The following is a 15,421-nucleotide window of genomic DNA, read 5'->3' on the forward strand; positions in this document are numbered from 1 at the left end:
CAACTAGCTTACATATTACCTCTTTTATTTACTTGTGTACAATCTAACGATGCATAGAAGTTACACTGTCTAACACACGATATGGGTATAGGAGTGAATTAGTAGTATAGGTTGGGTTATAATAAAGAATATAGAAGACTATGATATAGTAGTGTAGAAAAGTTTCAGATGACTTTAAATTTAAAAATAAATTTTGGGCAGTAATGTATGGGGCCTAGAAAAATTTTTTCTGCATAATGTACATTGGATTTGAATACTGTGATTTAAGACTGTTCAAAATTAAGATTGGCAGAAATTAGATGAAAGAATATTTTCAATCGATTTACATCGCTTTGACTGCAGCAGCAATTGCTTCAGCATCAATCTTAAAATCATGCAACAACTCAGCTGGTGCTGCGCTGTAAGGCATTCCGATGACTGCCATGCGCTTCTGAATAAAACCTAAAAAATACCAAAAAGGATAAAAAAAAATGTTAAATATACACAGCATACCAATATTAAAAAAAAACTAAAAAAATACAAAGAAAGGGGAAAATTCACGGACCACTGACTTTCCGTTAAGCAACATATTAAAAATAATCTGATGACGTCACGAATAAATAATCTGATGATGTCACGTACCTGTTTCTTCTGAGAGAGTCTCGGCAACAGCTGATCCAATTCCACCCTCGGGGTAATGGTCTTCCACGGTTATAATCTTTCCTCCGGTTGCACGAGCACATTTTATGATTGTCCCACGATCCACGGGCTTCACGGTGAAGAGATCGATCACGGTGATCGTGATGTTTTCCTCTGTTCAACAAAGTATAAATATTTATATACACAACATCACAATAATTAAAATATATGTAAAAAAATTTACAAAAAAGGCAAAACTATATTAATACAACCCCCCAAGTTTGCTTAAATACCTAATACGCATTTTTTTTAAATTAATCAAGTTGCTATTTCAAAGCGGATGTGCTTTAAAATATTCGCATCATTAATTAAAACCTAGGCGCCGCATAATAAAGTTGTAACAGCGTACTATATATATATATATAAACACTAAACCCGGTTCATTATTGCACAAAATCCATCATCTCAAAACAAGCGCCAGGCCACTCATGTCACGTTATATAAAACGTGTTTCCTTCAGTGCAAGTATTACGCAGATTTTTTAACACTTAGTTTTTATGGAAGAATTCGGAACACGATTGCAGGAAGCTAGTAATCACGACCAAACATTTTTAGTTAAATTTACCGAGAAAGAATTTTCCCTTCTTGAATATTTGCATTTTTAAAATTATTTGTATCATTAATAATAGCGCAACAAACAACGCAAAGTTCGTTGGGAAAGCATTAAATAACAACCCCGTATTTTTCCGGAATTCTGACAACAACATAATAATTGTATATAACAAAGTAGTAACCATATGCATCCATATAAAAGTAACCATATGCAGTAATCTATGCACATTAATACATAAGCTTACACACAGTTAATACATTATTTATACCATATAGTAAGTGCAGTTAAACAACAGACACTGCTGCTTATTTTTATATTATACCCATATTTATTTAGTTTGTTTTTAGGGGTTTAGTTTTAACATGTACTTACTTTTTAATAGTTCATAAGCTCCAATAGCTTCGGCAAGGGTAACACCGCCTCCAATAACAGTAACTTTATCCCCAGCACTTTGTTTCAACACCTGAATATAACAAAGATAATTCAATTTTTAAATGCGTTTATAAGGCAAGGTTGACTGTATTCAAAAATTCGAAACAAAGTCTTCTGCATTTTTAAAGTAGCCAAAGGATAATGTTTATAATGAAAATTGTAAAAAGTACGGTTCATTTAAATACTGCTTAAAAGGGAAATTTTGGTTCGTTGTGAAAAAAATGTAAAAAACCGCAAATATTTTACGTTTCATTGGCAACCCATATAAACCTCTTATCCAGATACAGTTAACCTATTTACATTTAACCAATCAAATTCTCACAGTACCAGAAGTATGCAAATGAAAGAATTTTAATGCAATTCTTTTTTAGACATTTTTAATTTTTTTTTCTAGAAGTTACCTAAACCTAGCAAAACAACGCACCAAAACCAATTTACAAAGAATAACGATGCCTTTAACATAGATTTTGTGGATTATAATAAATACCTTATTTAAACCCAAATTCCTATGAGCTATATTACAACATTATTACCCAATTACTAACCTGTGCTTTGCCGATTGCAAAAACTGTATCGTTTGGATACACGACTGGTGTGGCAGCCCTGGCACCTCTTATAAAACACATTCCCTTTGTGTTTGCAGCTAACTCGACCGAACGTTCCAGAGAAACAGCATCGGATGGATAGAAAACGGTCGAACCCTCGATGGCTCGGAACATAGCAAGATCTTCCAAAGCCATTTGGGATGGTCCATCAGCTCCTGTGATAATTAAACAAAAAAATACGTAAAATTTCGTGAGAGCAAATTAGGAAAAATTACAAACTAATAATCGTATTTATAGGGCATTTTTAGAATAATATTTAAATATGCAGTCAGGAAAATATTTATTATCACGTATTTGTTTTTCTTCACAATTTCGTCTTACAACTAAATTACATAACTTAATGCCAGAAAAACATTATAACAGTTCCCAGAATTTTCTCTTTCCCAAAAATAGCATTTGCATTCAAGTGGAAAATAGTTAGAACTAATACCTTGAATTTCGCGCATAACTGAACAAGCATAAAAGCCGGGCTTAATTTAAAAAGCAGTTTATGCGAAAAAATCAAACATCTTTTGCGCGACAAATTGGTAGTTTATTATATAATATAACGAGCACATTATATATATGTTATAAAATGAAACTTTTTAAACTCTGTATAGAATTGATTGTTTACAGTTATTGGGTATTGTTGCAATATTCGTAAATGACTAATATCCGTAGGTATAGTTTTATACGATGATGTCAGTACACGATTCTGCTTTGTCTCGGTAGGTAAGCGATATAAGTAATTAATAACAAGTTTTATATATATAGCATATTCGCGGTAACATTTTAAACTGTAAGAACTGAACCGAACAGTGTGAAAAAAACTTTTCATGATTTATGAAAAAATTTCTGGTAAACGAAATTTAGCTTAAGGCCACTGAAAGTTAATTTAAAAATAGAAAAGTATTTTTTTTAATCCAAAATTTTCTCCTAGCAACCTAATAATACCAAGCCTCCCAAAACATCTAAAGTTAAACTACAAACTAAATATAAAAATACATAAATAAGACTTACCAATAGAAATTCCACAATGAGAGCCGAAAAGATTGATGTTGGTCTGAGAGACTGCTCCCATACGAAGTTGGTCGAAGGCACGAGTCAAGAAAGCTGAGAAAGTGCTCACGAAAGCAACACAACGATCTCTTGTAGCAAGACCAATAGCAACCCCACACTAAGATAAAAATATAACTTGTAAAAAAAGAATAAATCTTTAATGTAATCTTGCATATACTTTTGGGTTTCAAAATTATTGCAAAAAAGGTAACAGAAATGCAAACTAAGATTTTAAAAAAGATTGCTAATTTTAAATTAAAAATCCGATAATAAAATTTTTAGCAAACCATTTTTAGTTAAATTTTAATCTAAAATGCTCATTATTAGTTAGAAGAATAAGGCCTCTAACAAGCACTTTAGTTTTGTTATGTTACCAAAACAACGCCTTAGTAAAGTATATATTGACTGGTAATGGTTTTCTTTGTGCCAATTCAATACCAAGTTAAATAAACAAAGAACAAGATTGATTAATCACCTCATTATACAAACTAATATTTATATTAGGTAAATACAAACTTAATCACAGTTAAGAAAAATAAATATTTAAATCAAGCAGGTAAAAAGTATAAACTTATTGACTGTGGCACTATATGTTTAGCAATAAGGCAATCTACATAAACTGATATTCAAATAAGGTAAATAAATATAAACTTACTCATACATAAGAAAATTCAGTCTATAAATCATGGGGTGATAAAAATATATAATCTAATATTTTAAATAATAAAAAAAAATAAAAAAATCTTAAAATTTACCATGTTTTGTTCAGCGATGAAACATTCAATAAATCGGTCCGGGTGTTGTTTCTTGTAGTCAAGAGCAAACGTTGAGTTTTTCATATCACCATCAAGTGAAATAACCCGTTCGCTGTTCAATTTAGCGAGAGCTTTGCCATAAGGGGCTCTTGTTGCAATCTTGAACAACAAAAAATCAATTTTAACAACTGTTACATTACAAAAATCATCGTTTAGTTTACACAATCTTTATATTAATTTAAAAATAAAGTACAGGTACAATTTAATACTTAACTTGAGAAATGAAAATAGATATTAGTACCAACATAGCACAAAAAAAATTAATGTTTATAACAAAACCCTAAACTACAAAAACAAAAAAATTAAAAAAAAAATTGTCAACTCACCTTATCACCAAGTTTGTAGTTAGGTGGTGACGAAAGTTTAAGATTTGAAATATTAGCTGGTCCAGCATCACATGTTGGTGCAGGTGGTGTTAAGGTAACACCAGATTTTGTTTTAATCAGACCATTTAAATGGTCAAGGATTGGATCAACTGAAGCAGGAGCAACTGGTTTGCCATGAAATCCATGCACATCTTCTTGTTCTGGAAGCAAAAAAAATAAATTAAAGTCTTAAAACGATTTATGTTACAACTTCGAAAATTTTTTAATAAATTTTTTTGTGGAAAAAACCTACCCAACATGTTCTTTCCCTTTAAGGTTTTGGCAACCAAACAAGTAGGCAGACCAGGGGTATGTTCGGCATTATAGAAAGCCTTGTTAAGTTCCTCACATGAATGTCCATCAACTGTAACTGCATGCCAACTAAAATGATTTTACAGAGATTGTTTTAAATTTTTTTTTAAATGTCAATAAGAAATTCAAAAATTGTTACAAAAAATTAGTTTTGAGTAAGCTAATCTTTAAACCAAATGTCAAAAATTAAAATAGTTAATTTTACCCAAAGGCATCAGCACGTTTTCGGTAAGTTTCGACATCATGGCCCAAAGCTGTTGCTTCAGATTGACCCAAACGATTCACATCAATAATTGCAACCAAATTATCAAGCCTAAAATTCAAAAAATATATTTTACAAAACATTATTTTTTTTTAATGTTATCATATAGAAATTACTTGTAGTAGCTTGCAAAGGCCATGGCCTCCCACACTGAACCTTCAGCCATCTCACCATCTCCAAGAAGACAAAAAACTCGGTAACTGAAAAAAAATTAAATTAAAAAGCTTTAAATTAAAAAGCTTTAAATTTTGTACTGTACTGATATTTGTTTTATTTTGTGCTTCACTTACTCCTTTTTGTCCACATATTTTGCACAGTAAGCCATGCCACAAGCCATACTTAATCCTTGTCCAAGTGATCCAGTTGCAACATCAATAAAGTCAATTTTCTAAAAAAATACAAAAAATTTTAATAAAAATTCTAACTTATTACAGCTAAAGTGGTATATTTTTTTATTGGTTTATTTAAATATTTGTTTTACCGGTGTTGGATGACCTTCAAAAATACTGTTGTGTTGTCTCAAGGTCATGATTTCTTCCTTTGACATGTGACCAGTTTCAACCCATGCAGCATATAAAGCTGGGCATGCATGACCCTAAAAAAATTGTAAATTAAAATTAATAGTTTTTACATTTTAAAATTTAATTAAATTATTTTTTTTGTATATATGTGAAAAGGTCGAATTTGTGACCTAAACATACAGTAACAACTGTTACCCCAACCCAGTCTCGAGTTTGAGATATTATAGATTATAATTGTTTGATAATTATGCTGCTGATTTAGTGCTGGCTCAGCAGAAGTTTATACTGTTCATAGAGCTTTACTTGAGGCGCTAGAGCATGAGAGCAGTGGGGATTGAACCCACAACCTCATGTGTGTTTGAACACTGAATCAGATTTATACCTTAGACATGACGAAGCGATCGGCTGAAACATCTCTAGGCACATTGATCTTGTATTTCATTGTTCTAAAGAACAACACAGCCAATATCTCGGCACAACTTGAAGAAGAAGTTGGATGTCTAAAAAAAATATTAGGTGTAAAAAAAGAACATAAAATTTATTTAAAGCCTTAAATTTTTTTTTATATTTTTCGTACCCAGAGTTGCATTTTGAAGTTGACAAAATTCCGTTAATTCGAATTTTATTGGCAATGATTTCCAATTCTTTAACAGTGCTGCTGTTTAAATCGGTATATCCATCATGCTCCATTTTCAAAGTTTGAGATTAACTTACAACAAATGTTTTTAAATTATTGAAAGATTTGATGCTAAAAAGTGAAAAAAAATTTAGTTAATTTTATTAAAATGTCTTCAACATCTAAGAATGTCTTCAACACCCAAAATAATCTTTAAGATTTTACGATTTTCTGGTCGCACTTATACTAAATTCCTAATTTTGTTAAGTCACGGTGACACAAATTGAAAAATTTAAATACTTTATATTTTTGTTTGCAAAAGATGAATCTTCAAAATCCTAAGCGCCCACGCACTACGATAATAATCTTTTCTCTTTGCATCGCAACTACGTCTCACTAGTCACTGTGCTACTACAAAATTTAAAATTGTTATAAATTCACGAAATTGCTGGTGTTAAATCACGTTTCACCGGATATTAAATCCTACAAAAAAGGCAGAGTGTAGGGCTGTTTAAAATCGTTCATGCGCAGCTAGGCCGAAAAACACGTGAACCGCGAATTTTTGTGGGGGATGGGTTTAAAATTTGGAAAAATAAAATGGGTTCACGATTTTGAAAAATTAAGTGGGTTTAAAACTTTGGTAAAACTTTCAAATATAGCACGATAAAATTCTTAAATATTTAATTTTATACACGTGATAAAAACATTAAATAGATCATTTCGTTTACAAAATTTGTATAAAAACAACACTTATAGCTCAATAAGCCAACAACTCTTAAATATTTAGTCTGGTCATTACTTTATAAAATTTAAAACGTTTATAAATACTTTGTCATATAACTAATCAAGTAATTTAAATTTAAGGTTACTTTTTCCAATCGCCTCATTTTCTTTCCAATCGCCTTATTGCTTAAATATATAATATCAAAGCTTTTTGTACAAAAAATAAAATGTTAGCTATCCATTTTTAACATGAACAATAAATATAACATCATGATTTTATAAAAAAATTTTTGAATAACTTTTAATATCTGTGAAACAGTATTTTTTATAAAAAAATATAAGCAGCATTAAACGAGTAAGCTATAGGGAAATTGTTTGGTTTTAAGACAAAATGACATTTTTGCAATGCCACAATTCTTAAAGTAAAAAAATGTTTAAGTAAAATATTCTTTTAAGATTATTCCTTACAAAAATATCTGTACCTACTCAATGAAAAAACTTTGTGCTAATATTTAACATATGTAGATAAAAGTATTGTAGTAGTTTTGGAACAGGAAATTAAATGTGGCAAAACTTAAGATTTTATGGGGATTAATTTTAAGACAGCCCTTTCACCAGCTGACCTAATGCACATTTTTAGTTTCCCTTAAATTATTTGTTACAAAATCTTAACACCAGGCATTGTTCCTGTTTTAGCTATATTACATCCCGTAATCCACATACTGTATAACCAAAATACTCTAATTTTTAATACGCTAGATAGCGATAAAGAAACATAAATCAGGGCACTAATATCATAAAGTATCTTAATGACTAATACATATACATTAGTATCTTAATGACTAATACAAACCCTTGTACATCATAAACAAGCTAGACCATCGTTATTACTGCTTAGCAAAAGTATTTTAGTAAAGGGTTTAATGACTTTTTGCTACTATTTAAATTAACGGTTTAAATTAAAAATTTAAATTAACGGTGGCATAATAAGGCCAAACTTAATTTTTTGGGTCTGTATAAAAGTCTCTCCTAAACAAAGGTGGACACTAAACCGTTAACCCGCTAATCGTTGATTAACAAAGTTAACCTTTGCATAAAAATTTAACTTTTAAGTTAACTTTAAAAATTATTATCAGACCTGTTAACTTTCGTTAAATTGTGCCTCCGTTGATATAAGTTCGTTATCTCAATTTTTTAAATCTAAGTTAATAAATGTTCGGAATTACCGCTTTTTTACTGTATCACAATATTAAATGTAATATAACACGTCGCCTTCAAGCTAAAGTCATAACACATTAGTTTAAATTGTTGGGGGGGGACCCCACAGATAATTGCACATTTGCTCTTACATCTTATTAATAAATATCTTACTATTTGTGGTGATACGGGATCGAGGAATCAGGGTCAAGGTAAGGTGGAAAATGGTAGTTGGGCAAGATGGCTGGGTATGCCGGAAGGGGTGAGAAAGTAAGTAAGGCACAGTGGGAAACTGGGCGGAAATGACGTCACAATCCCTATGTTCCACATTCTTATCGCCAGTGTTTGAAAACTGCAAGTTGGCGCTAGAAAACTTTTTTGTAAAATATTTTTCTTTACATCTAAAGTTTAACTAAACTGCAAACTGATGCGGAAGGATTGTTTAATTTAAATGTTAATGTTGACCGTTATCGATAACTTTAGTTACATTGAATTTAATTTCACAAATTAAAGTTAACAAAGTTAATGAATTGTGTAACGAATCACTATTTAACGAAGTTACTTTTTTGGTGAATTGTGCTCACCTATGCTCTTAAACAATTATAAAACATATATTTATCCTGTTTGCAAACTGGTTTAAAACCTTAAAGTACCTAATAAAAGTGCCACGATGGAACAAATTGTAATAATAATATTTTATTTCACAAATTCACTAAAGTAATATGATAGTAAGTAGACAGCTTAGAACATTAAGAATAAAAAAATATTGAAATTTTACAATATGGCTAAAACAAAAATACAATTAACATAAACCCCGTGCTGACAGCACGTGATTAAAATAGTATCAAGAGGTCATAACACTAACATATACTACTAAAAAGTTGTCATCTGATAACATAAAGATACTAACATGAAATGAAACCAGAATGTACGTTGTATTATATCTATCTTTACAATAACAATTTACGTAGTTTTATAGGCTACTACATTAAGCACCATCAAGATTACCCAACTTTGGAGTAGTTTATTGTCAAAATTAAAAAATAGACATATACAAGCAGAATAAAAATCACACATTCTATATGCAACTAATAAAATCACTTAAAAAACTATTATTATCGTTATTAATATAGGCAATATGATTTAAATTTAAAGTGGACAACGACATAATACATTTAGTAATTATAAGCCACATAAATGTACTGAGTGCACATTAGAGTTATAATAAAGTCGTTATCTGAATCTAATAAGCAACATGGGCTGTATAAAACAACCATTAAAGTCGATATTAAACTCTGTTTGTATTTTACATTTTATGATAAACAGAAATAGTTGAAAATGTTTGCGCTGGATTGCTTTAGTGTGTTGAACTGTATCGTGCAGACAAACCCAGCTTAAGCAAACACTAATTGAGAAATTAACACTTGGTTGTGAAGAATGAGCAATGAATTCTATTGTTTGAGGTAGTCAGCTGTTTTTGCAAAGCGTTTTTACTTCGACCTGAAAAATAAACAAACGAAAATTAAATTTTAATTTATTTTTACACGGAAAAAAATGTCATAAAATTTTTGCAAAAATCAATTTTTGCAATAATCAAAATTTCAAACAGATTTAAAGCCTTACAGTTTGGTTATGGTTAGCGGATACCAAACATGCATGGTCTACATCATACTACACACAAATATTCCCATATTTGGTAAACGAGGCGGCTGCTTTGTAAAAGTCACTTGACCATAAATTTTTTAAAGGTAAACTATTTTTGCTATCTGATAGTTAAGTCTTTGTGCATTAACCAGCAGAGATCGTTTTGCATGAATAAATACATGGCATTTTGAGCCATAAGATACAAAGTAAACAAAATTGAAATTTAATAGGTAAGTGAAGGTTTAAATAATCTCAAATGGGAATAGAAATGAATAAGACTTCGTGAGAATATAATTCCCTAGATTAAACAACAATTATATGTGAATTGAATCACTTAACACATATTTTAATTCTCCCCAAATGTCAAAATAAAACAGTTAAAAAAATTTAAAATGCACTCTTAAGTACCAAAAAAAAAAATACTTTCTGAAAAAAATTTTTCAATAATTCTTTTTTTATCTATTGGTTTGCCATAACAAAAATAAGATTAAAGCCTTGCTTTGTCTAAAAATACAGGAAACCTAATTTGTGCTAACTAGTCAGGTCAGTTGATAAGCAGAGGCAAATGCATGCTACAATTCACTTGTCATTCGCAGTGTTTAGATATAGATTGTTGGTACGCCTATCTACCACATACATGAAATTCCTTAATGGCAGGTTACAGCGTGCCTTGGGGACTGTGCACTTACACAATGCTCAATGGAATCCCACTCAATTTAACTTTATGATACTATTGAAAACTTTTAACATCAACAAAATCAAAGAAAATAAATTCAAATATTTATAGTGCAACTTTCACATACTTTACAGCTCCAAATTCTTCCAGTTATTTTAATCATAAAATCACATAAACCATTTAAAGCAATATATAAAGATGCCAAACTAAAACAATGCTTACTTAACAAAATCAAGTCCTTTTAGTTATTTTAATAATAAAACTACACACCATTTACAGCATTATAGAAAATATTAAAAAAAGTATATACCCATAAATTCCAAATGAAATCTAAAGCTTATGTTAACAAAATTCGATTAAAAAACTTTAACAAAAATGTTTTTAAAGATATTTAGGTGAAAACAATTTCTTACCCAAAATACGAAACTTCATCAAACGTCCGATTCTTTTGGGTGTCCGGTTGTAAGTGTGTTGGGTTGATAGGAATGCAGTCGAGGGGGAACAGGTGGAGGTGACATGTGGGATCTAGTTTGTACACGAGGTGACGATGGCTTTCGTGAATATCCAGAATGCTGTCGCTTATCAATAACAACCTCATAGTTTCTATTTTTGTTGGTATTTTTAAGGGGTGAATGTGGGTTAGAACCTTGGTTCGATTCTCTTTCAGCGTAAGGGATGGATACAGGAATTCTTGGGGAACCTGGAGGTTTGTGTAAAGATGGAGAAGCGGGGATCCCACTCTTCTTGCAGGTCATCAACCACCGCATCACTCTGGCATTTTTTTCGATGATACTGACTGCAGGAACGTGTGCCAGGCCAGCAGTCATTGGGTCTACTTCCATTGGCAAGGCTTCGTCTGGGCTATCTCGGACATATGCAGATGCTCCTAACAATTAAAAATTACATTTGAAAACTACCATGTTGCTTTAAAAATAACAAATAATACTGGGTTATTTACTGTTTATTTATCAGAAGTGTTTTTATTACAAACCTGCAAATGAAAAGTCAGATTCGCTGCTGACATGAGCAGTGGTAAATAAGGTGTCATTTAAAGCTGGCAGCGGTGATATTAAACATTCTTCCATCCCCATACTAGAGAAAAATCGATCAAGCTCAAATTGAAACAGACTGACATCTGATTTCGATCTGAAAACACCAAGATTTAATTATCATCTGTTTTGTTCACTTGGGATACAACTATTAACCACAATTTTACTCTTAATGTATTAATTATTTATAAAAAAATCTTTTAAAATATTTAAAAGCTTTTTTGTGGCGCATCGTGGAGAAAAAATTTAGAAGTAAAACAATTGGATTACCTTTGCCTATTTTTTTTAAGAGAAGAGCTTCTGGAAGAGGTTGGTGTCCGTTTTAAAGATGAATAGGGGGTGGAAGAAGAGGATCTTGATCCATGTGATCCCATTCTAGCAGCCTTTATATAATTTAGAAAATTTTAGCTTTATTTTTCTTTTATATTTAAAAAAATTTATAATTTAAAAAAACATGTATCTTTTTTACTACAGAAAAACTATTATAATTACTTGTTTATGAGGTGATAAGGTTGGTGATATAGGGGCATTGTTATGTCTCTTTGAGTTCATTCTTAAGTTATGGGGTTGTATAGTATAGGGGTTAATTGGTTTTATGGGGGCAACCTGTGCTACCATATTTCGCTTAGTACGACGGGGCTTCAAGTCTGATGCAGTTAACGCTAAAAAAATTCAGATAAAAACTTAGATTTTGCTGTACTTACAAATTTTAAGTAAAACAAAATAAATATATTTACCAGTAAATGGTTTGCTGGCATCAACAGAGGCGGAACTTGATGTGTTTTGTGACCTTAAGGTATCCAAACGTTCCTCCCTAGTACTTCTACTTAAGGAATTTGTAGCATTTCTGTTGAATTAAAAAATTAGTTTACCAAAATTCCTATAAGCTAGAAAACTACATTGCAGCTTTAGTAATAAATTACCTGGAAGTGTAGTCTGGTGCCACTTCCCTTCTTGATTTAGGAGCAAGCAAGGGTGAAGAATGTGAATTAGGAAGGGAGTTAGTGTTTGGTGCTAGATCTATCCTGTTCAAAGGTTGCGACTGGGCAGCAAGATTATTCCGATAAGTTGACCATAACCTTTCTTCAGGATAAAGCTGCCTTTGAGTGTTTTCTAAAGTTTTGGAGATATCGACATCGTTTCCACCAGAGCTGTTGGCACTTTGACTTCCAGTAGGAGTTCTTCCGCTGTCTGGGGATTTTGACATTCTGTGTTCAGAGTCATCATTGTCCTTCTCCTGATTCACTAAAGTCTTGCACTCCATGCTCGCATCTGGTGACATACTATTATAAGCTGTGTCCATGTCATCATCTACCAGAGGAGTAAATATTTCCTCCAGGGCTTCAGTGATGCTCTTTCGAAGACCGGGTCGGTTATGTGAAAATTCTGCACAAAAATGTTAAATTCAGAACCAATGACTTAAATAATGTCTTGGTGCACATTTATATTTATGTTTTATTTATACACTAAGACTTTTAAATACAATTTAATACACAATTCTACCTTGTGACTTTCGATACTCAGAAGTTGATTGAGGAACTCTGCTCCAAGACTTGCGCTGACGGGGAGTCTGAGTTAAAGATGAGGTCAACATGGAGTCAGGGTCCGGTGTAAGAGAAACAGGTTTCGACTAAAAGTTCAAAAAGTTCATAAATACAAAAATATTTTTTATAAAAAAGATCTAAATTACAAAATTTTCATTTTTTTTACCAATGGAAGTTGTAAACTATTGTCCATTGTATTGGAAAGATCCCAGCTTCTGCGTTTCAAATTTTGTGCCTGAATTTTAAGCTGGTTTTCGACGCACAAATTTCTACTGTTAAGTGATTCACTAAAGTCAATTGCGTTGCCATCTAAAAAAATAAAAATAAATAAACAATTAAAAAAAATAAATAAATAAACAAACAAGAAAATTCCTCGTAGTTGTAACATTTTTTGTGACATTCCTCAATAAATATTTTACTAGTATGTTATTTATTTTAGAATAAAACATTAATTTACTAACCTGTTTCTATAAATTTGCCTGATGATGAACTTCTTCTTCGTAGTCTTTGTTCCGACAGGGATTGATTTGATTTTAAACTTTCCGCCAAACTATTAGCAGAGCGGTTTTCGATAACAGACAAAGGTCTACCGCGAAGCGCTCGTGGCATGTTGGAATTATCCCTTGATGTGTTTTTTGCCCGAATAAAAGTGTTTTGATCAACTTGTTTTGGGTTAATAGTAAAAGTTTTGCCCTTTGGTCTGTGAGCTGGTGAGACATATTTTGTATTTTTGTTTTCGTCCGTTTGTCTAGTAAGTGCACTAGGACTGCTGTTTACTTTCTTTAAATTTTGTCGAACGTGTTTTAAATGTGTCCTGGGACTCATTGTCGGACTTTCCGCTCCATTTTTAATGTCGTTAACATTTACCGATGGTTGAGAAGCTTGTTCACGTTTCTGTAAAACACTAGCACCTACACTTGACGAGCGGTATTTGCTTGTTCTAGTTCTGGTTGACCTAGATTGTCGTCCTTTTGGAGTGTCAGGGATTTCATCGACTGTGTTAACACCAGCAATATTTGATGTGACAGCTTTAATACCTTCCTTAGCCTTATTTAGGTAGGTTGAAAATGTTTTAACAGGTTTAGGCTTGTTTGAGTTTAACTGTTCAGGGCTTTTTGCTACTGGTTTAAGAGGAGAGTTTTTAGAAGGTTTAGATCTATTAATTCGAAGCTGGTTCACAGCGGTTTCACCAGATTTTGAAGTTACAACATATCCACTAGAGAACTGTTCAGACGCTGACCTATTTCGTTGTTTTTGACGAAATCGATCGCGACTTCTAGTATCTGCGTTAGTGTTTGCCCTTGTTATTACCTTTCTGTGCAGCCCGTTTGAAGGACTGCTTTGAATTTGTGTACTTCTAATTGGTGATGGTCGATATGATTCTGGGCTGGTGTTGTTGGTGAAGTCACTGTCGTCATCTTCTATATTCATAGGTGAACCAGTTGATGCAGTTCCCATAGATTGTGATCCTGTGCTGTCGTTGTTTTGAGTGTTTGGTGACAAATCTGAAAAATTTATAAAACCATTTTTATTTAAAAACATACGTAGCTTATGTTTACCTAAGTTACTATAAATATTATTTTAATAGAAACAGAACTGGCAATTACTAATAGGGTGCGTATAATTTGATGGGTTTAACTTAAAACTATATAATATGAAATTAAACAGAAATTAATTTATTAAAAGTTAAGTTGACTGCACAGTGCACAATATCAAATAAATTACTGCTCAGTTTTTGTAGCTGTCTAGCTTTTGCACTTTTAACATATTTAAGCTTATCTGCTTCAAGTCTTTCAGCGGCAGTTTTCTTTTTTCCATCAGAATCTAAAATAAAACAAGTTTAATAAAAGTTAGTATTCATTAGGTCTAGTTAAAAGCACTAAAATAATGATCCAAAATATACAAAAAAAATTACCAAAATCTAAATTAAGTAGAAGTTATATATATATAAGTTTGTTTTAATAAATTTTAATGTAGGTCAAAAAACCACAATTATATATTCATACTTTGTGAATTAACACTGGTGGAACGAAAATAATCAGGTCCTTTGTTTAAAATTCTTATCGAGCTTTTGCCATAATTTGTCGGCGTACATTCCATATCTGTTCTCATGCTTGATTTCAATTCAGCAATAGCTTTGTTCGTTAATTTAATTTAAAAACAATTCTGAAATAAGTAAAAAAAATTCTTTTATACTAAATACCACATGATTTAAAATAATTAAAATATTTAAACGCTGTAGGTTACAGTTCTCTAAATATAAGTTTATAACAAATTAAGATCTAATAAGTTCAAACTACACAGACAATAAAAAATTATAGTCCAGCAGGTGTTTGCTGAGCTATTAAACTAACTTTGACTATTGTTTAACATTCCTTAATAAAACACCTC

The 15,421-nt window shown here is 31.4% G+C and overlaps 2 protein-coding genes across 2 annotated transcripts; both read right to left on the reverse strand.

The window, feature by feature from the left end:
* Positions 1-8: 8 nt before the first annotated feature.
* On the reverse strand, positions 9-6,325 carry LOC145749743 (transketolase-like). The gene is made up of 14 exons (XM_082565595.1): positions 6,159-6,325; positions 5,964-6,081; positions 5,542-5,655; positions 5,351-5,448; positions 5,177-5,260; positions 5,004-5,111; positions 4,740-4,867; positions 4,448-4,647; positions 4,062-4,220; positions 3,268-3,424; positions 2,209-2,423; positions 1,604-1,694; positions 622-792; positions 9-441 (listed from the first exon to the last, which is right to left on the reverse strand). The coding sequence occupies exons 1-14, from the start codon at positions 6,269-6,271 to the stop codon at positions 323-325; spliced, it is 1,875 nt and encodes a 624-aa protein (XP_082421721.1). The 5' UTR covers positions 6,272-6,325; the 3' UTR covers positions 9-322.
* A 2,796-nt stretch (positions 6,326-9,121) lies between these two features.
* LOC145750468 (uncharacterized) lies at positions 9,122-15,192 on the reverse strand. Its single transcript, XM_082566509.1, has 12 exons — positions 15,037-15,192; positions 14,756-14,854; positions 13,492-14,535; positions 13,197-13,339; positions 12,990-13,116; positions 12,410-12,872; positions 12,224-12,333; positions 11,979-12,148; positions 11,757-11,869; positions 11,429-11,583; positions 10,851-11,323; positions 9,122-9,617 (listed from the first exon to the last, which is right to left on the reverse strand). The coding sequence occupies exons 1-11, from the start codon at positions 15,140-15,142 to the stop codon at positions 10,869-10,871; spliced, it is 2,985 nt and encodes a 994-aa protein (XP_082422635.1). The 5' UTR covers positions 15,143-15,192; the 3' UTR covers positions 9,122-9,617; positions 10,851-10,868.
* Positions 15,193-15,421: the final 229 nt, after the last annotated feature.

Source organism: Corella eumyota, chromosome 4 (assembly GCF_963082875.1).
Source record: "Corella eumyota chromosome 4, kaCorEumy4.1, whole genome shotgun sequence".
In the NCBI taxonomy this organism is placed as follows: Eukaryota; Metazoa; Chordata; class Ascidiacea; order Phlebobranchia; family Corellidae; genus Corella; species Corella eumyota.

Coding starts and splice junctions, on each gene's coding strand:
- LOC145749743 (XM_082565595.1), bottom strand. CDS start 6,271: ATGGAGCATGATGGATATACCGATTTAAACAGCAGCACTGTTAAAGAA. Junction 6,082..6,158: donor ACTTCAAAATGCAACTCTGG/GTACGAAAAATA, acceptor TATTTTTTTTAG/ACATCCAACTTCTTCTTCAA. Junction 5,261..5,350: donor AAATATGTGGACAAAAAGGA/GTAAGTGAAGCA, acceptor ATTTTTTTTCAG/TTACCGAGTTTTTTGTCTTC.
- LOC145750468 (XM_082566509.1), bottom strand. CDS start 15,142: ATGAGAACAGATATGGAATGTACGCCGACAAATTATGGCAAAAGCTCG. Junction 12,873..12,989: donor TGAGTATCGAAAGTCACAAG/GTAGAATTGTGT, acceptor ATTTTTGTGCAG/AATTTTCACATAACCGACCC. Junction 11,870..11,978: donor CCTTATCACCTCATAAACAA/GTAATTATAATA, acceptor AATTATATAAAG/GCTGCTAGAATGGGATCACA.